The following is a 22171-nucleotide window of genomic DNA, read 5'->3' as shown; positions in this document are numbered from 1 at the left end:
TTTGTAGTTTTGCAGTTTTGCAGTTTTAGTTTTAGGAACAAATTTGGGGGGACGACAACAAAAACACACAGCAAGGGGGGGTAGGCATGGATATATATATTGCTAGGCCTAATTAAATTAACTAATACTGTTATAATGCTACCGAAATTACAATACAGTGAAACCAATCAATATGGTTTTCTAGCTTAGCATCACATGCAACATCGAATGGGTGTTGCAGCAACATTTCAGGGGTTATTTACAAAGGGTTTTCTTTTTGATTTCTATCTTTTTTTTTTTTGATTCAACAACATTGCACATACATTTCGTTGATAGGCTGATGTGGTCTTTGAACTTAAGGAAATTTAGGTATTTTTTTAATATTTTAATTTAAGTTAGAAATTAGAATACTCTTTGTTTGCCTTTTAAGAGTTTAAATCAAGGTAAAGGCAAGAGTTTGGAGGTTTAAACTTGAAAAACTAATTTTAAACTTGGAGTTGTTACTTTTCAAACTTAAAAGTTTAATTTTTTAAACAAATTTATATATATTAAATAAGTTTAAAAAGTTACTTCTATGATCACATATTCGTTGCTATTTTTTAAAATATTTTTTTAGTAAATTTCTGATGGAAAAGTCAAAAAACAAATTTAGTGCACAAAAATTAAGATTTTTTAATACCTTAAAAATTCCTGAAAAATTACAAACTTTCCCTGAGACTCAAAGACCACACTAGCCTATCATTTTGGGTGGGGCAAAATAGGGGAATGGGTGGTTTAGTTAGCTTTGTTAATAATTCGCTTAACCTAAGGACTCTCAGCCCTACTAGAGGCTGGCGGCGATGCCTGATGCTGGGGCACCTGATAAGGACTAAACCTCTGTGGATAGTGACTCAACTGCGGGCGGGCTCTCAAATCCGGCGAGGCCGAGCCGCACGAAGAGGTGGGCGTTGCAGGTGCTGGTGGTGCCACCGCCATGGGTGGGGGTGGCGTTCGATTAGCGCCCGCTGCTGCCAAGGCCAAAGCTGCCTGCTGATTGGCACTGGCCAAGAAGCCGGCCGTTAGCTGCGGCCACTGTTGCTGCCACATGCCCAGCTGAAAGGCGCTGAGGTGAGAGGCTGGCGGAGGTGGTGGTGGTGGTGCCGCCGAACGTTGGTACAAATGTGGCAGCAACATCTCCGTATACGGCGATCTTCCGAACATTTGCAAATGCTGGCGGGCTTTCTCCAGCAAAGCCAAGGAGGCGGCATCGGCCTCTTGAGGAGTCAACTGGGACATCAGCGGGTCTGGGAAAAAGCGCAGAGGAGCCGTTCTGCATGTGCTGGTCGAAGAAGAAGGCGTCCATGGGATCCCTAAAAGGGGTAAAAGGAGATTTTTATTAATTAAAATTTAACTAAAAGTTCGCTAAACGCTTGTTCTAATTTCCTGGCGCTAATCAACAGAACTAATGATAGAATTTGCCCTCTAAGAGCCATTGCCACTCCATTAAGTTCGAGTTGCAGACTTCAAGAAGTTCGAGCCTGGCTCTGGAGAACCTGAAGAAACGTCAGAACCCGATGAGCAACTTGTTGCTGCTGCCACTTCAGCCGGAGCAATAACATAATTACGTCGAAAGTAACTGCCAATTGCCGACACTAAACAACAGGAACAACAACAGCAACCAGCCAGCCAGCAACAACAACAGCAACAGCAACAAGACCAACATTCACTCATTATTTTCGTGTTTTCATTTCATGTACGAATCGGCATCAAAGTTAAAAGCGCCGATCTGTAATTTACGCCACTTAAGCCGCCGCCGTGCCGGCTACAACAGCAACATAGCTTTGATGTTGCTGCTTCTGCTGTTGTTGCTGTTGTTGGTGTTGCTGCTGTGCCCGTGTTGCTGTTGCTGCTGGCGGCAGAGCATTTGCCGTCTTAATAGCCGCCGCCTTGCAACACTTTGAAGTCGCTGTCGAAAAAAGGGCAGCAGCCCTCAGAAATGCTGGAAAAAAGAGGTTGCCTTTGGCCTGATCCTGTCGGGAGTAGGGCAACATGTTGCTAAGGCTGGTAGTCCAATGTTGCTGATGTGCGAAAATGTTGCTAGCAATTTTTGGTACACGAAAAAGTACTTTTTCGATGTTTTAAGCTTATTTTCGGGAAATTTTAAGATAATCAGGCAAATAAATTTAAAAAATATCATTCTAGTTTAAGCAAGAGAATATTTTATTTATAAGAAGCAGGGAATTTCCCCTATTTAAATGAAAACTTGATTAAAAAACCAACAAAAAAGTGGAGTTCCAACCACCATTACACCTCTCAACCTAGTGATTCCCCCTTTCAAGACTCAAAGACACCATATATATCCAAATCACACATCCTACACCAGCCATATAATCATATAAGTTCGATCCGATTGATCGTCGCTGCCGCACGTTGCATGCTAATTGAAGGCGAAGAACCTGCAGGAATCTGCAGCCCCGACTGGCACTTTCACACATTTTCGCTAATCAGCGGCGAGTTGGGCTACTGTATGGCCTTTACGGCTCAACAGGCCATCGTAAATTAGGCCATAAATCAGACATGACCCCATAAAAAACGAAACCAAAACGGGGGCAACTACTACAGGGCAGGAAAAACTTACCTATCAAAGTCGCTGAGACGCGACGAATCGCGAAATCCCTTGGCAAACGGATTCGAATCGATTTTCAGTTTGGTAATCAATTGATTCTGATAGGCCGTCACGGCCGTGAACACGGTCTCCGGGAAAACGAAGGTTTTATGGTCCATATCCTGCAGCTCCTTGGGATTGCCGGGTATGCTCTGGCCATGGCTCAGGCGGACCAAGTGGATCCTGGGCTGATACCGATGCATTGAGTTCAACACGACCTGGAAGGAGATTTGGAAGATGAAGAAATTCCCTGAATGCGAATTGTTTGCCGCTGCTGCTGTTCCTCCTGCTGCTGCTGTTGGTCTTATAAAAAATGTACGTCCATAAAAAAGTAGTCGACGTTTGTTTTGACTGTCCTCGCAGCGTCTTCTTACACTCCTACATCCGCCACTCCAATCCACAGCCTTTATGGCCGTGATAAAAACGGTAGCAGGCTCGAAAACCCACAGGAACAGGGTCTTGAGTTGGCTTGTATTTGCCACCAAATTGCCAGCAATTTTCATTCATTTTTGTGCGCGCGCAATGCCATTTGCATATGTTGCATGCCCCCAGTCGTTGGCAACCCTGGCTGACCCGGTTTGACCCCGCCGTTTCCTAAGACAATGCCAAGACGAGCCGCCAGTTTATGTGCTCGTCTCGAAGACTAAATTATTCAGAAATGGAAACTGAGATGAAAGAAGTTTGGAAGGAAGTTGGGATTGATAACAGGAATTTTCCTGTTTTTTATTAAAGTTTAAAGTTCAAAACCCATTTATTAACTCTCCCTTTATTGATGTCACCAGCCTAACTATCATTCTAACCTGCAAACCCCCCTATAAATCTACGCTTCGACTCACCTGTCCGCTCTTGTCCATCTCGTTGTTTGTCAACTTCACCTTTTCGAAGGAGACGACCTGCTTTCTCAGTGCCTCCGGACTGAGGGGACAATCCGGATGGGCGTAAATACGGGCAGGAGGCGGTGGGTCTGCTTTTCCGGCCACCAGCCACGAACTGCGATGGTAGGCGTAACGGTAACGCCGCGAGTCCAGCGGCACAACGTCCAAGAGTACGGCATATCGGTCTGCAGGTTGGATTTGCCTCAAAGGACCCGAGAAACTCACTCGAACGGTGGGAAACATGCGTCTAAAAGGGGGTAAATTAGGAAATTTATAAAAATAAATGAAAGATGTATTATTTTTTAAGGAAATTATACTTAAAAATTGTTATTAATTTAAGTTTGAAGACTTGAAAAAAAAGTTTTATAGCCAAACTTAGCCTATACAACCCGGAAAATCTTACTAAACCCCAGAAAACTCACCCAAAAAAAACCAAGAAAATCGTGAACTATTTTTTTATTGCCCGTCATTGTGTTGCGGCAGCAAAAAACAAAAAAACTTTGGAGGTGGCAAGCTAGCGAGGTATGTAAATAAGACGCATATTTAATTTTATGACTTTTAGCACGTTTTTGACACATTTCCGCAAGCGATGTCGTCGTCGTCCTGAGTGTAGCAGGACTTTCCCACCCAGCGGGTGTGCGGAAAAGGGGTGTGTACTGCTATACACCACCCACTAACAGCCTACTCACACCCCTTGAAAAAGTCGTGCTTTTGTGGTCGCAGGTAAGTGTAAATGACGCTAATGACCCAGCCCAGTTTTTTGTCATTTGTCTAGCGGAATGAAGGGGACTGCTATATAGGGGATATATATGCCGATCTGGGTTGGCTAATCACAATTGATTTGCTTTCAGTGGCTTTGGTAAGGTAATTGCAACATTTGTTTAGCAAAATGGTATTATTAAGGTTTATTTTTGGGGGCTTTAAGAGTGGGAGAGTTAGAAGTAAGTCAAATCAGCAGGATAAATTGTCCATTGATTGTCCATCTTTCTGTGACACTTTTCTGCATATGGCAGGTGTATTTACAATATTCTTTAAGTTTACATACACATTTAACAACTTACTTAAGTGCTAACTAAACTAATTCCCTAACAAAAAAACATCTCAATTTCCCAGCACGCAAATACATTTTGTTCCCCTTACACTCTGCCCAATGAAAGATGTCTTTTTGTAGTAAAATTTGCACTTATTTTCCACGAATCTCCTGCTACTCAACTCTCTTGTTTGTTACGAACTGTGTTTACAGCCCATTATTGTAAGGGGGCGTGGCCAGTGTCACCATGATTGTTTTTGTTTAGTTAGTGACTAACCGCGTATTTATCGCAGTTACCAGGCCAAAACGAAATCCGAATGCCGCAGCCTGTAATTGTGATTTGTGCTGTAAGCAGTTAGAGTTGCCACTGCTGCTGCTGTACTCGCAGTTGCATGCCACAATTAGCACCATTGTAGCCGGCACTTAACATGTTCCGCTTATCTCGATATCTGCACGGACCTACAAAGCCAAAACCAAAGAACAGACTAACTCCGCTCGAGCTTGACTGCCCAACCGCCTGACGCGCCAAAAATACTCAAGAACGGAAGTCGAAGCCAAGCCCGGAAGCTCCCATTTTGTTTTTTTAGCCACCGAAATGTAGGAATGTAGGAATTGGTGGAAGAAAGTTGTGGTATGAGGTAGGCAGTGAGGGAAAATAGGAAGTAAGATACTTCCAATATTCATTTTAATTTCCATTTTAAGATTTTCCTCAGCTAAAAAGTCCCTTTTCCTAGTTTGGCCTTTGCTTGTTAGAATCTCTTCATAAACTTTTTAAATAAAATTACTTTCTTAATTAATCTTCTTTTAAACCTTCAATTCAACTTCTGCCACACTTTTAACATTTATTTATATTTTTTGTAATATTTTTTAACTTTATTTTTCTCACTAAGAAAAGCCCAAAGAATTGTTAACACTTTTCCAATGGCCTGGCCGACCTGCTAATGTGATCCATAAACGTGTGAAAGCCCCGGCACAGCCACGCCCCGCTTTGATAGCCGCCCTCGCTATTTGGTTTTGTTTGTGGTGTTTTAGCTGCTAGGCGGAAATGTCGTAAATCATTTTCCAGCATTTACATACATTTTACGAGCTGGAGAGCCGCCCAAGGCAAAAGCCACTCCCCAAGTGGCCAAAGTTTTCTTTTCGTTGGAGAGAGAGGGAGAGGGTTTTCCCCCCCAAGTTTAGTTGACCCGCTGGCCAAGCTTCTAAGTGTGGATTTTATGTATTTGTTTATGGGAAAATTAGGGAAATGGCTTTTACTCAGTTTTCTTTTTTCGGCCAACAACGCCAGAGCTAGAGCTTAGGTGCCAAAGGTTACAATTATGAAGTTTACACACCATTTGCCAAGGGGTGGCTATATAGTATATATTATATACATAAGAACATGTAGGGAATGGCAATTCATTATCAACACCTTTGTTACAGCAAATTAAGCCTCAAGGTCTAAATTAATAAAATGCAAATTAGCCAGCTAGTCGCTGAACAAAGCGAAACTAAAAAGCAACCCCGAAAAAAAGATGACTATAACTTAGATCTTATCGCCGGCTGACAACACTCCCCCAGTTTTTTGTATCTTTTATTAGTTGATTAATTCATAACTCCAGCCCTGCACCTTTCCCCTCTCTGGCAGGGGATTAACTTGTCTCGATATCGGCTGACCATTTCAGCTGCCCAGAAATATTAATAAAGTTGTGGAAATTCTTTTTTCCTTCTTGTTTTTTTTTTGAAAAATTCCAGAGAGAGAGAGGGAGAGGTAAAGCCCTGCAAGGGGTTGCACCATGGAAATTGCAATTACAACGCCTGGGCTACTGTCCTTAAATGCAGTTATCCTGCCGTTGGCTAATATCCGTGAAGAGTTTGTCGCAAAATATTTACAAACTCTCTGGGCTGGATTTTGGGTCAAAAATAAACAATTAGACCGCCTCCGCTGACTGCTGAGTTGGCTGTCTTTTGTCTTTTTTTTGGAAAATACCAACCTCAAAACCGCTGACAGCGTGACAAAATCGCAAACCACGTGATATTTTATCTCAACAACCGCAGGGACAAAGGCCAGCTAGCCCAACCTGACCGCGTAACAGGTAAAAAATTCTAACACTCTGACTTTGACTCCTTCCTGGCTCTGGCCCTTGGTTGTAAATCATCTGAGAAGTCTTCTTCATGTCTTTTTTTTCTTTTGCTTCAAATGTGTTGGCAATTTGTGGCAGTTCTTGTCCGCTTTTCACGGTTTCCTTCTGATGAGAGCCACGCATGCGCATTTGCATGTGGCAGCAACATTTTCACAGCTGCCGTGGAGAATTGCTTTTCAAATGGGTTGGGTAAGAGGGGGAAATTATGGGTTTCTTATGAGAAGATTAAAGTACAACTTAGGGTTTCTAATAACTTGAGTAACTTACACCACAGATTGGGATTTATTTACCCAAATTTAAGCTAGAAAAATCCATCTCAAACTCTTTTCTACCAAAGAAAAACCTCAAAAAATCTTCAAATCTTTGTAAAATTCTTTAATTTTCTAATAAATATTTTTAAATATTTCTTATTTAACACCCTTACTAGCTCCCTCTCCCCCTTTCCATACCCAACCCCATCTCCTTCACTACCTTTACTGTTACCAAATTATATCCGCCATGACAGACTGCAGCGAGTCATGCCATCTCATCGACTGCAAAGCTAAAAAGCCTCTCTCCCCCCCTCCCTGCAATTTGCAATTTAAAATGTATCATTCACTTGGTAAAAAAAAGTCCCGCATTGCCACACCCACTTAGCCAGCTGGGCCGCCCCTTTCGTGGACATGTTTAGCTAGCAAACGATGTGCTGACATAGATGGATATCGCTCGGAATGGGAGCTGCCTCGACTTCTGCTTGCTGCTGCCACAAACCTTTGCAATTGTGTTGCATGCGTCCGTCAAACCCGCACAAATGTAAATAAGTGTTGGCCGTTCATCGGTATCCTTTGACTAATTACAGGGCCCAAAAAAAAAGCACAAAAAATATGGACAGAAAGAGAAACACACAGAAAAACACATTGCCAAAGGACCAAATGTCCTGGGAAGCCTGGAAGGACATGCAAATGTGTTGTTAGCGCGACAATCGGCAGCTATTACAATGCAATTTATACTTGCTGTGGATCTCGGTGTGGCACTGGGATGGGGCCTAAAATGCGGGCAACTTTCGGCAAAGGAGTAAATTTGTTAATGTGTTGTCAGTGTGAAGGGAAGGGGCGAGGGAGAGGTAAGGGAGCGATAGGGAGTATAGCAGAGCCGCCTGTTGACGGCCACCAAAGGGTTAAGCCACACCAACAGAACCAAACAAACAAAAGTTGCCAAGCAAAAACGCAAGAAACAGTAGCAAAAATATGAATAACATTAATAAGCTGTGAGGTGTTGGGATAAGACTATGAGATACCTATTAATATATGAAAAAAAGTTATGATTAATAAAATAAATACATATTTCTACGAAATATTTAACTTTAAGTAGACTTTAAAGTGTCCATTAATACGTATTTAACTAGATTTTTATTTTTGATAATGATAAGTAAAGTGTTATCCCTAACTAGATTTTTATTTTTGATAATGATAAGTAAAGTGTTATCCCTAAAATGTTAATAAAAGTTAAATATTAATCTTAAATCTCATAACGTCTTTATTAATAACTTTATTTGTAAAAAGTTAAACTCCTAGTATTACCAAAATTCCATCATACCCCCTCTAACCCTAAACAAAAGCCCCGAAAAAGAAATCAACAAACAAAGGAAGGGCAATCCTAACTACCACCTAGCGACTAATGCGCATTTCGCATGTTCTCTGGGAGAGAGAGAAAAAAGGTAAGAAAAAAGGTAGAAAAAAAAAACCAAATACGAAATACACAAAGGGAAAAGTTCTTTGCCCCAAACTGCTATGTTTCATGTTCATGTTTCATGTTTTTTATTCGTATTTCAAAAACCCCCCTGAAACCCCTGAAAAGGCCGTCACAACACCGAAAACATCGTCGGGCAATAATTCCTTCAACTGTTCTGTTGAGTTGCGAATGAAAAGTCGTTTAACCTGGCATTTGTATGAGTGTTTGTGTTTTCAGGTTATATATATATATATACAGATATATATATTGTATTTTTTCCAAGCCAAAACAGCTGACGATTTCTGCTTTTCTTCTGCTAATCGAAATTCGAGGCAAATTATTTCGATGCCTTGTCAATCAAAAAATGTTTCTCGCTGTAAATGAGGAACTAACCGAAAAGTTGTTGATATTTTCCATTTAAGACAGCATTGGGGCGTAAATGGGGCGTGGTCGTTAGCTTATAGCCGAAGTTTGGCTTTCTCGAATGGGTGAAAGGCGCATTAAAGTTTTTTATTGATTGTCTTAGCCGTTGTTGGAGGACTTTTCGTGGGCTTGATTGTTGGTAGATTGCCGGGGGCGGCATTATGGTTATGACCCGCACTGCCCCACTGCCACTGCCCTCTCTACAACACACTTCCTCCTCCTATCACCGCCGGCAAATTGAATTCCAAACGAATGTTTAATGAAATGAAAATGCATGTTGCCGAGCTCTTGGAAAACCGAAATGTGATCGATTATCGGGAAATTTCTTTCAATAAGTGAGCAGGTCGATAAGTGTGGTTTTCCAATTGCTGGCAAATGTTTAACTTAATTGGTTGAACGGAGTTTAAGGTGGCGTTCGAAGAGGTTAGTATACAGCAAGGTGAGTAAGGGGGAGGTGGTAGTAGAGTTGAATTTGATTAAGGATTTGATTTGATAATAAATTCCTAGGAAAAGATGCCTTTCAAAGGCCTTAAAAGGGAATTTCTTGTGGAATTTAAGATTTTTAATGTTTTTAAAGGTCTAAAAAGAACCTTAACTTTAACTAACACCCTAAAAACATAACTTTTACCTCTAACTAATCATTATATTCAGCCCAACCTTATCATTATTAATACAAATTTTCAAGTTTAGTTAATATAAAACTTTTAGTAACCTGAAAAATCCTCTTAAAATACTAAAATTAAGATATATCTCCGCTTTCATCTCTACTTAAAACCTTTCCTAGTTTCATCTGTGGTACCCCCCCATCAACCCCACCCACTCATATACGCGAAAACCCCCTTAATTTATGCATTCATGTTGCCGCTGTGGCACTCACCTGCCCGATTTGGTAATGATCATTTCAGTGCCCAATTCATGGAACTTATCCCACAGCTCCTTGGTCTCCAGGTGGCACTGGACGGGCGTGAGATCGTCGCAATTGCAAGAGCCCACTATCTTGGGCGTGGGCTGCTGTGGGCGTGGCAATCGTAAGAGGGAGAGAGAAAGAAAAAGTAAAGAAGTTGAGAATTAAGAGAAGATTTTTAGTGTGATGCTGGAGGGTGATGCGTGTTGCTTTCTGCAGACTTTGTTGCTGATTTGTGCACTTAGAGAAATTCGATTTTTAAAATGTTATAATGGAAATGAATAAGTTTTAAATATTATTTTTTGAATAGGAAAATTTCTTCTTTTAAGATGGCAAACAAATCAAAATAAATTTTAATTTTTCATTTTGAAAAGTTTATAGATCTTAGTTAGATCTGATTTATAAAGTTTAGCTAACATTTTAGTACAACTTTAAACATTCTAAACTCCTTTATAAACCTTCTAATATCAGTTTAATTTAGAAAGTTAGTACTCTGTTAGTTCTCTGCATCTCTACCTGAGCTGGCGATTCCTCTGGCGACAGGCGTTCATGTTCCTCGGGACTTTGCGAGGGCGGTGGCGGTGGCGGCGAGGGCGTGGCAGCGGCTCCAACTGCGGCAGAAGAACGCCCTCGATGGCTGCTTGATTTGCTGTTGCTGTTGCTGTTGCCTGAGTTGCTGTTGTTGCTGTTGCTGCTGTGATGATTGTGATGTTGGCGTTGTTGCTTGTTTGCCGTTGCATGGTGATGTGTCTGCTGCCTTTGTTGTTGTTGTTGTTGCTGCTGCTGCTGTTGTTGTTGTTGCTGTGCAACACGCAATGCCTGACGCGCTTGCTGCTGCGCCTGCAAAGCTGCCGCTGCAGCCGCCGCTGTTGCCGTTGCCGCCGTCGCCGTCGGCATTTCCGAGTCACTGCAGTCGACCACATCAACGTCAACATCATCGTCCGCATCCTGGCCAGAATAGCGCTCCACGGATGCGGGGCCTACACAGAGAGAAAGAAAGTTAGAGATGGAAATAAGTAACTAAGATTAACAGGTTTAATAGCAATAACTAACTAACTAACTAAAGTAATTAAGAGAGGACTTTTCTAAGAACAAATCTTAAAGTTTATCTTATCAACCATTTCTAAGTTAGAAACTCTCTTTTTGCAGTGCACTTAGTAAAGAGAGACATCAAATTGCCTTGTTAATGTGGGAGTTGCTGCTGCTGCTGCTGGGCAACTGCAACATGTTGCATGTTGTCGCTGACGAGTAGTCGCAACGGCAATGCCAACGAGAATCCAGTTCGCGGCCAGATGCGTTCTACAGATTACGCCAAAAATTCAATTATTTGCTCAAAATGCAATTTCATATGTTAATTTCGAGTGTATTGGTGTTTGTGTATACGAGGTGTGTTCAAAAAGTAAGGTGACTTTTCAAATTTCGCGGGCAACATATTTTCGATTATCGTTTTTTTTGTTTTGTTATATTGGTACACTCTTCCCTAACATCTGTACCAAGTTTCAATGGAACATCCTCTTTTGTTTGGTTGTGAGAGGCTAAAGGTACAAGTTGTTTTCGAGCTCGGCGATTTTTTGCTTTTTTCGGTCTTGGCTCGTCTGGGCTCTTCCATTGGGACGATTGGGCTTTGGTTTCGATATCATAACCATATACCCATGATTCGTCACCAGTTATGACCCTTTGAGTAAATCTGGGTCGTCGTTGACGTCATTCAACAGCTCTGAGCGATGCTCATGCGACGGTTCTTTGCTCAAAATTCAGCAATTTCGGAACAAACTTCGCTGACACACGACTCATACCCAAAACGTTTGAAAAATTTCATGGCACGAGCCAAGCGATATACCGACATCTTCAGCAACTTCTGATAGTGATTCGACGATTTTCCAAAACAATTTTCGTCACTGCTTGAACGTTTTCATCAGTTGTTGACGTGCTTGGGCGTCCAGAGCGAGGCTGGTCATTGGCATCTTCCCGGCCATCTTGGAAGAGTTTGTACCACTTGTACAATTTTTTTTACTCAGAACAGTTTCACCGTATGCCACTGTCAACATTTCAAGTGTTTCAGAGCACTTAATTTTATTTTTACACAAAATTTGATGCAAATCCTTTGATCCATATTTTTCGATAGCAAAAATCGCCGAGCTCGCAAAACAACTTGTACCTTTACGCCTCTCACAACCAAACAAAAGAGGATGTTCCATTGAAACTTGGTACAGATGTTAGGGAAGAGTGTACCAATATAACAAAACAAAAAAAACGATAATCGAAAATATGTTGCCCGCGAAATTTGAAAAGTCACCTTACTTTTTGAACACACCTCGTATGTGTGTGTGTGTTTTGTGGCATTGCCAATGCCAATTGCCAATTGGAAAAAGGGGGCGGTATGAGGTAGGTCGAGGGGCCTTTCACACACTAATGAATGCATCTGTTTGCGCTTCTGTCTCTACCCAATTATGGCATCTAAATAGTTTTCAGACTGCATATATATACCCGATTATATATATATATATATAGCTGACATGTACTGCAGCCCAACCCCCCGCGAATTCAAATAGGCTTTGATTATTTTATTGCCGCGCATTTGCTGCAATTATCAAGTCATCAACGTTGCATTGTCATCAATATATAATTTATATACGGGAAAGCGAGGGAAAAAATGAGGAAAATATAGAAATATAATGCAGCTGCGACAGTTTTTCAAAGGCTGAATGGGGGCGGTAAGGGAAGGGAAGACTTATATTACTAATCGATCGATTAAATGAGTTTTTGCAGCAGCCAATGGGATGTTTTTCTCTTTATAAAGGAAAAACTATCTTTAAGATACATTTTTGGTGGATTTCATTTGTTTTTTAATATTAATTGGGTTCATTTTCTATAAATATTCAGTCTTACTAACCTATTTCCTTTCCTTTGTCTTACTTTTCATTCAGTACTTGAAGTTTTTCAGCTGGAAAAATGTATCTTTTCTTGGCAATGCCTTCTATTTTTTTCGTTTTTCTTTATTAATTCGAAAAGGCAAACAACTCAAGATCATTCACATTTTCTATAATCTTCTATTACTGTACCCCCCAACACAGCTTTATCATTTTCCAATCACTTAACCACCTTGCATATTCCAATCCTTTTCAAACTTGAATCTTAGTAAATGACTTTACTACCCGCGCCTTATTAGATCGTAAAAGTTTATGATTAAATCACCAGACAAGCCCGTAACTTGGAATAAACATCAACATGTGTGATATGCTAAATTTAATATTCTTTTCAGCCTTTGGCCAGGCAATTTATTAGACTCAATCAAAAGAATATTGAAAACGATAATAAAGTGAAACTAGTTTGTTGCCAAGAACTAAACTTGATTTCAGGAATCAAAAGAGACATCTATGAGTGAATATTAGATTGATTTTTTATAAAGCTACATATATATATAGGTAAAGTGATTAGATTAAAAGTAATAGGTAAAGTTAGTTTATTCAATTAAGTTTGTTTTTATGCTAAACTAATACTATAGATTTATAGAAAGAAAAAAGCGATAAATCAACCCTAACTATAGATTTTCCTTCAACTTTCCTCTTACTGTAGATGAAAAAACCACAAAAAGTCAGCCCCAAAACCCACTGACCACCTATTTACATCTGTCTATATTTAGTTTAACATCTAAAGTAAGGCGAACTAGGGGTTTGGGGGATTACTTTACTCACTCAGACTCCGTTCGGAAGGTTCCCGGCTGCTTGGGGCGTTTCCGCCTCGCGCCATAATCGCCGCAATTGAGAAATCCGTGGCGAAGGAAATGTTGTGCTGATTGTGATTGTGATTATGATGGTTGTTCAGCGGATGATGAAGATGATGATGATGATGATGATGCTGGTGGTGGGGTTGCTGGTGATGATGACTGCTGCTGCCGTTGGCAATATTCGCCGCTGCCACCGCCGCTGCCGAAACAATCTGCTGCTGCAACTTCGTCTTGAAGTTCTGCGTCTGCGACGGCGAAGTCGTTTGCTGCGGTTTCGTATTCGCCGGCTGATTGCTCAAAAGCATTTTCAAGCTGAGATTTAAGGTATTTATATTTCCCAGATATTAGGGGTTTAGCTTTTTTTTAGGTTTTCTCTAGATTTTTATGCGTTTTTTAAGGTTTTAAGTTGAGTTATTTTACGAACATTTTTGTTTTAGCGATTTGTAGTTTAGTTTTTTGATGTTTTAACTCATTTATTTTGTGTTTTAAGAATATTTTCTGTTTTTTGCAGTATTTTTTACTAAAGCTTGTGGAAATTTTTCATTTTTGTGTTACCATTTTCATTAGTAAACTTTATAATTTCCTTTTAATTTATAATTTCCTCCTGTGAACGATTTTGATTTGCCGGCTCTCTTTCCAGATCATTGTTGCATATTTATTTATCACTTTTTAAGCTATTTAATTTTAAAATTTAGTTATAGAAAAATGTTATTTAATTCCTTTAAAAATGTTGACTTTAATTTTTGGTAAGTTTTTGGAATTTATAAGTTTTTGAAGAAGATATTTTAGGAATCCAAGCACATTTTCAGCTGTTAAAATTTTTATTTGCGATTTGTATTATTAAAAATGTTTTTTTATAAATTTAAATAAATATTATAAAATATGAGTAAACGTGACAATGTTTTTTTTTTCTATTTCCAAACACTTGGCGATTCGACGACTTAACGCCCGTACTTTTAGGGTCTCCGGTTGTCCGTGCTTTTTCCGTAATGTTTACGCAAATTTTTCGAGGTGGAAACGGGAAATGCCGGAGCGCCGTCGCTGCTTCACAGTCACGCAGCTGACCATTGAATGAATCCCAATTCGCTTTTCGCCATGTAAACGCCAAAAGCGCCAAAGCCAAAGCCAAAACCCAAATACAACAAAACCAACAACAAAACAACAAAAAAACGCAACGCAAAAATCAACAACAAATACGAGAACGTCGGCAGCGACGCCGACTGCTACGTCGACTGACCCCCAAAACAGAAACAACAACAGCTGATGTGTCTTACGGCGAAAGGTTTTCAACACCACGTAACATAACGTTAGGCCTAACGTCATATACACTTCCAGAGAACAAGGCCCAAAACTTTCCTTACGTCACGTAAGCTAACCGCAATTTTAACCGCAAAACGTATGGAAAAAATGTACAGAATTCAATTAGGTAGGAGCGAGCGAGATCGGCATACAGGCAGCGCATTCCCATGCTGCTTGCAGCGACGCCAGCGTCGAGGCATAACTCATTTCCATTTTCCAATTCGAACACACATTCCCATGCACTCAAAACAATACCAATTCATAAGCTGGCCATGTGCTAGAGCGGGATAACTATATTAGTGAGCAATTGAGTGGAGAGTATTTTTCGTGGCCATCTCTTTCGCACTGCAGGAAGGGTGTCAGAGGGAAAGAGAGCGCGCTGTGGAGTTCATAAATTCGTCATTTTGTTTTCGGCTGTTGACAGTTCTTTGGGTGTTCGTTGGTGTTGTTGTTGTTGCCATGGTGAGTGCGAGTGTGTGTGCGAGTGGTTTTCAAACCGTTGGGGGTGGGGATGTGTTCACCGCTTTTCGTCAACTATTTACGATTCTTCCCAACTCAAGTCCGTTTCCATTGCGTTCCACTTGGTTAACTCACCACGCTTGAGTGGAAATACGAGTGAGTTTGCTATATGCTGCTTTTGAGTTTTTTGGGATAGAAGCGTTTTAACTGAAAAATTAAAAAAAAAAGAATTTTTAAATCAAATTTATTAAAATTTATTTTCAAAATTCTGGGAACATTTGGGGAATCAAAGCAAAAGCCTTAAATAATCTCATGGATGTCTTCTGCGATTATGAAGCCTTGATCAGGGTAAAGAAAGAGCTGCCTAAAAAAGAAAGAAAGAACTGAAGACACGTTGTTCCACAAGAAATAGCTTTCAATAATTTAGAGAGCTAAACGTTATTTTAGCTTCTATAACTTTTGAAAAGGTTTTCCTTTGAGTAACGACTTTTGCTCGCTTTCCAGTTCTGGGCGGCGCCATCTTCGCCTTGATTAAAGGTCCATGTTCACATCCAAATCCGAAGATTACATTTTGACTTCCTTAATTTTTGACAGATTCGCCCTCCATCAATGACACTTTTTTACAGTTCAGTTAGAAAGTCTTTCACAGATCCGGTAGAATCCACTTCCTCCAACAGTGCCTCTTCCATGATCAACATCCTTACAGCTTTTCACTTTCCCTCTGCTTCTTGAGAAGCTCATCTTCACTTCTAGGGTATTCCCAGGATGTCATTTTTTAACATTAGGACAGAATTCAGCAACGACGCATCTCCTTACGTAAAGTCATTTCCCAAAATAAAAATAAAATTCTTTCTTGCAAATAAAGCAAAAAAATAAAAAAAAAAAAACTAACCTAGCAAAAAAACATGCAATTTTAAATTCAAAGATAAATGCTGATAATGAAGGATAATCCACCATAAATCAAATCTAAATTAGTAAAAAAAATTCTTCTAATAAGACAAAAACTTTCACTAACCTGATTTAGCAGAAACGAAATTGGTCTTAATTATTGGAATTTTCACTACAAATTTGACAAACCCTTTTAGAATTTCAAGAACGGATCTACTATTACTTCTGAAAAACTCTTACGTTTTGCAATTCCCAAATTATCACTCAGAAAACTATGTCTTAAAAAAACTATAAGTTAAGAAATTTGCTGGAGTACGATTGCTAAGGTCACTAAGTTTTTAATTTAACTGTGCTTGGAATTTCACTATGGAAATTAACTGAGGGCTAAAAAGGGGAAAAAGAAAGTAATAATAACAAAAAAATAAAATAAAAAGTGAAGGTTGACCCGCATTTACCAACATATATTTCTAACATTTTAATTAAAATCATAAACTAATATTTATAATATTCCTTAATAATCAAAAATCCTAAAAATTGTCCTTGAATAATGTTTTAATATTATTTGATGAATTTGTATATAAAAATCAGCATCAATGAAGGATTTTCTTTAAAATGATGCGTACCATTAAAAGGTTAAGAAAATAATAATATTTGTTCCTAAAATAACCCACAAATTATTTTATTTAAATTAATAACCTACTGTTACTAATTCCCCTCAATTTAATTTTTATTTTTTAACCTTCACCCTATAATTTCCGTCTAAGGGAAAACCCATTCGCCACATCCTTTGCCAGGACTTATCTGAGAAAGTGTCTCTCCTGCCCCCTCGCAACTCGCAACTCGGAACTCCAATTGAAAAATCATAATTGAATATCTGGGTCCTGTCACTCCTCCTCCTCCTCTGGCCCGCCCACCGAGCGACGTATGTAAATGTTTTTAATTTAAATGTTTGCTCAAAAGAAAAAAAACAAAAGATGGTCGGGAAAAAAAATGCGACGATGGCGTGTGAACGCAGCAGAAAATTATAGAGCCGGGGAAAAAACCGAGGGAAATGTTTTTTGGGGAGGCAGGGTAGGGGAAGGAGTGGTTCGGGTGGTGCCACCATCTTGTTTCCCTCCGTCAGACTTTTTTCACAATTCGTCAGCTGCGCCCTTCGTCATTCTACCAGGATGATGTCCTTTTTTCTTAAGCACTGAGAGAAATTTTTTAAAAGATTGGAATTAGTTTTAATATGTAAATATTCGTAGGAATTTATTTTAAGATTTATATAATATTAAGAATATTTTTAATCTGTTATATTTTTGCATAAGAGAATTTTTAAAAAATTTTTAAAATATTAAAAACATTTTTTAAACTTTTTTAATCAAATTTTTGTAAGTTTTCTTTCTTTTAGCTCTTTTTTTTTGTAAAAATTTCATATTAAAGCTTAAATAATAACAAGAATACAATATATTAACAAAAAATTTAAGAACTTTAAAAACCCCTATTTTTTCTCCCAGGGTAAGCATTGTTTTTGTGTCTGCGGTTACATTTGCATGCGATTCGTGGTTGCCAGCCGATGTGGCGCACAATTGAGCCACTAATGGTGATGTTGATGGTGGCCAGATCGGTGGAGGGAGTATATATAGCATAGTACCCAGAGTATCTGGAGTATCTGAAGTACAGACAGGGTGGGCTGCTTTTTGTTTGCTTTGTCGCGGCTCGGTGACAATTTTTCAATGATTTGTTTCCTGCCCCGAAATCTCATTTGCATATGCCACCATATTTTTTCAACTTTCCTGGCTTTTTTTTCTTGCCTCTCCTGTTTTCTATTCCTACTCCTGCTTCCTCTTTTTTTTCATTATATAGATATATATAGGAGAGTGTATATGTTTTCAGGGGGAGTGAAAAATTGCAATCGCTTTGTTTTTGTGGGTTGGTTTCGGGCAATTTGAATTTGATTTAATGAAATTAAGAGGGCGTGTTCTTCTAATAGTCGTTTCTTTAAATAGTTTTCAACGATTTTCGTGGAAATTGGTAAGCTAATGAAGTTGATAGAAGTAGTGTAGAGAGCGGCTTTCAAGTTAATTGAGAAATTTAGACATTTTTCACGGGTAAAAGGGGGTAAATTTGGGAAAATTTTGGTGAGGGTTTGGTATATAGTTTGAGATTTCATAAAAAGTTATTAATTGATTAGGAAAGGCAACATTTTTTTTTAGATTTTTAAAGAGTTTAGATAATATATAAGATGTTTAGTTTATTAATCAATAATTATTACTAACAAAAATCAGTAAAAATATTACTTTAAGGGCTCTTCTAAATTCCTAAAAAAAAACCAAAATTACTACCCAAAATCCATCTCAAACTCTTACCCAAATCTGAGCCATATTTAGCATAAATAAGCTGCAACTTCTTGGCTTAACTAAACCATAGAAAACACTAAATTACACCTTGAGTTAGTTTGCATAATTCAGCTGCATGTCGCACGGAGGCGGAAAAGCCAAAACAAAGCACTTCAAAGTTATTTATGAAAAACATTTCCCAAAAAAAAAACCTATGACTAATATTGGGAAAGGAAATCAGAATCAGGAAAATATTGAAACAGAGCGGAAAAGCCAATCAACTAGATATCTCTAGCAGAAGCTGATTTCATATATATGCTACTATATATATGGTATGGAATCCGATTTTGTTTACGCTTTGACGGGATTACGGGAAAGTCGCTTACGTGGAAGCCGCAGAACGGTGGCCCGTTGTCCCAAATGGCTATTAGTTTTTATTTCGAAGGGAAATTTCACTATTTTCCTTGCGTTTGCTTCTTTTGCCTACGTGAACTAAATGGCCAATAAGAGGGAGTTACAGAGTGGGGGGGCGGTAGAAAAAAAAAGTCGGAAACTAAGCCGTCGTCAGGACATGGCCATCTAAATGCACATGGCCAACGCCATATTGTGCCAAAGGATATATCAATTTTATTGCCAACCAAAATCGAAACAACATGTGTGTTTCGGATCTATTTTTTCTCTTGTTTTTTTTTTGTTTTTGTTTTCCATTTTTCCCGTTATTGTTGCATACAAATTGCGTAGCAAATGGTTTTGTTTCTTTCGAGCTGCCATCCTGTGCCGCCTTAATCCTTTTCGCCAAGGCAAACAGAGAACAGCTAGCTGGGAAATGCAGGAAAATAATAATTGCAAACAATTGTATTTTATGGCCATTACGGCATCCTTGAGCCCCTTGATCTGCAAAGTGAAGTAGGCGAAGTGCGAGCGGAGCGTGTCACCCGAAGGCAGGTGCTGCGACCATCTACCAAAAAGCCAAGGACACAGGCGATTATCCTTGGGCCCGAGGCCAGTCGCAGGCGGGCAGACGAGCGCAGCGAATCAATTTTAGCCGCCAGCAACGAGATCTCTGCCTAATTTGATTTCATTACCGCGCCCACAACTGCGAAAAATCATGCACTTAAAAAATAAAATATGAAATAAATATTAAAAATTATTAAAATTATTGATATATCAGTTCATTACTTAACCTTTTTAAGCAATTTTTGGACAAAAATAAATATTTAAACAAATCATTTTTTAAGCTCCTTAAGAGATTTGTCATTATCAACCACTCTTTCTCTCTCAGTGCAGGCAAAGCAAATCCTTTTGGCCACGTCCAGGGCGGAGCTGGGCCAAGCTTAATGCGAAAATTAATCGAATCGGGATCGAAGCGGGCTCGCTGCTCTGGCAACGCCTACCCAGCTGCAGCAGCCAGCCACTAGCAACGAGCAACTTGCAACTTGCAACTAGCAACGAGCAACATTCCCAAGCAGCAACTACCGAAAGCGTTGAAAACACTTTGTCGGCTCACAGATGCGTTGATAATATGGTAAAATTGCCAATGATGCACGCCCACTGTTGCCACAGAGTCCGATTTGCAGATGCAGAGATGGTTTCCCAAAAGATGCACAGATTCAGATGCCAAGATACTTCTACGTATGCAGATACATTTGCTTTGGCCGCACGACGACTGTTTCCTGCCACATGGTAATTGCCACATCAAATGTGCTAGAGGAGAGAGAACCAGCATCCCCCCAATCCTAGCCAGAGTGAGATCCCCGGAGATTAACGATCTTCGGTGTAAACCACATCCTGGGCAGGACGGAATCGGAATCTGCGGCCTCCAAAGCGAAGCGGAGAACATCAAATGCTGGCGTAGCAATTGAAATTATTATTAACACGCGTTCCGTTTGCTGTCAAAATTTATGAGCTCAACTTGCAGCAGCAGCAGCAGTCGATGTTGCTGCTGTCGATGATAAAGTTGCGACAGTTAATTGGTGCACTGCGGGAAACTACGAGATGTGTTCTGATCAAACTTTGTTTGAGAAAACCTAAAGAAATATGTCTTAACAACGAAGATCTTTCCCTACATCATCTTTTAAGTACACTTTTCTCCCAGTGCCCCTGCTGCAAATTGCTTATGCAACATAAACAAAACGGTTAGATCAAAGAGAAGACGAGCCCGAACGCGGCTGCTGTATAGTCTTGGGGTGAGTTAGAAGATTCCGAAGGTGGGAAGAACCACACACCGCGACAGTCTTCAATGGGAATGCGAAGAATGTGCCCACATCGAAAGCCACCCACCTACACGATGAAGAGTTCAGAACTGGAGGCTTATTAAATATTAATAAATTGCCATCGAATGACTGCCTGGAATTGGATTTCTTTCTTCGTTAGGTGGAAGCACCAACGTAAAAGAGAGATCTCAACCGAAAACCTGAACAAAAGAACCAGCCAGACACCATGTCAGCTAGTCAGTCAGGTATTCTATTGTTGCAAGAAAGGGGCGCGGGGCACGCAATAAAAATAAAACTAACAAAAATCTCTTGTCATTGTCGCTGTCAAAACTGTGATCACACCTTGCTAGCCCATTGTTGGCCAACGTTTGATTAATGCGATTTATATCGCAAGGACATCGCATCCCGATCCCAGGAAAACGCCAAACGGAAAACAATGAAAATCTCAACAACAATGGGAATACTTTTTAGTAGTGGGTGGAGGACAACCTGACTTTTAGGAAGCTGACTGACTGCAAGGTGTGAAAGATCAACGAGGGAAGAGGAGTTTTTCCCCTTTTCTTGTTCTCAAGTATCCGGGCGTGGGATGTTGCAAGGTGATCTTATCGTCCCACCAAACGAGTCGTTCTGTCTCCCAAGAATCCAATCCCAGAACAAGGTGACGCTGACTTGTCTGGCATTCCGAAAGGAGGGCCTTTCGTTTCCTAGAATCCAGCGCCATCTACATCTTCCATCTGCACTCTCTCCATGTCCATGTCGATGTCATGACAGTTCCAAGTTTACCAGGAACCAATCATTGCCGAGACAGCGCCTATTGCAATTAATCACAGGGCGGTGCAAAAGCTCCGCCTGATGGCCGCCAAACACGCTCTCGGATGCAGGCCTCGCAAATTGCTGTCACTGCACAGTGGGAGGGAATGGAAATATTGTGGACAAAAATTCAGGATATTGAAAATGTCAAAAGAAATACTTCGGCTTAAGTTTGAACTTTAAAAGGTTTATAAATGATCACGAAAAGAAATATCTTTCAAGTTAAGTTTAAATAAAAAAAGATTATTCTTTCGTTTTTATACTTATTACTCATTAAGGACTTAACACAAGCAAAGGAACCAACATTTATGTATATTATTTTCATACATAACTACATAATCCCCACCCATTGTCCTCCAGGTGGATGCGGAGGACGCGGCCATCTTGCGAATGGCCACCAAGTCAGCGACAATTACGTGGAACACACGCGTTGACATGCAGCACGCGATGCGGATATGAAAGCCATGCAATGTATGCACAAGTCTATATATTATATATATATATATCCCTGGATACCTCACACCCCGAGTCACTCCTCCAATCTGAGAACCCCGAGAATCAACCTCAACCTGTCAATGGCAAATTACATGGACTGGGTTGGTCCGACGATCGTAGATGCAATCTGGGATCTGGGATCTGGTAAATTTCACCGGGTTGCCAGCTCAAATCGCTAAGCTCCAGGCGGGGGAAGAGGGCGTTGGCCACGCCCACTGCTGAGCAGGTGCAGCCTGCAATTAACTATGGCCAAGTTCGTGCGCGACATTTT

The 22171-nt window shown here is 40.0% G+C and overlaps 1 protein-coding gene across 1 annotated transcript; it reads right to left on the bottom strand.

The window, feature by feature from the left end:
* Positions 1–625: 625 nt before the first annotated feature.
* On the bottom strand, positions 626–13844 carry LOC108102690 (T-box protein H15). The gene is given in 7 exon segments (XM_017207832.2): positions 626–1290; positions 1292–1328; positions 2597–2841; positions 3460–3745; positions 9662–9795; positions 10205–10668; positions 13384–13844. Coding segments are annotated over 7 exon segments (2010 nt in total). The 5' UTR covers positions 13721–13844; the 3' UTR covers positions 626–783.
* Between the last annotated feature and the right edge of the window lie 8327 nt (positions 13845–22171).

Source organism: Drosophila eugracilis, unplaced genomic scaffold (assembly GCF_018153835.1).
Source record: "Drosophila eugracilis isolate 14026-0451.02 unplaced genomic scaffold, ASM1815383v1 contig_1197, whole genome shotgun sequence".
Taxonomy (NCBI): Eukaryota; Metazoa; Arthropoda; class Insecta; order Diptera; family Drosophilidae; genus Drosophila; species Drosophila eugracilis.
Note: the sequence above shows the minus strand (reverse complement) of the source record. Positions and strands in the feature narration are given on the sequence as shown.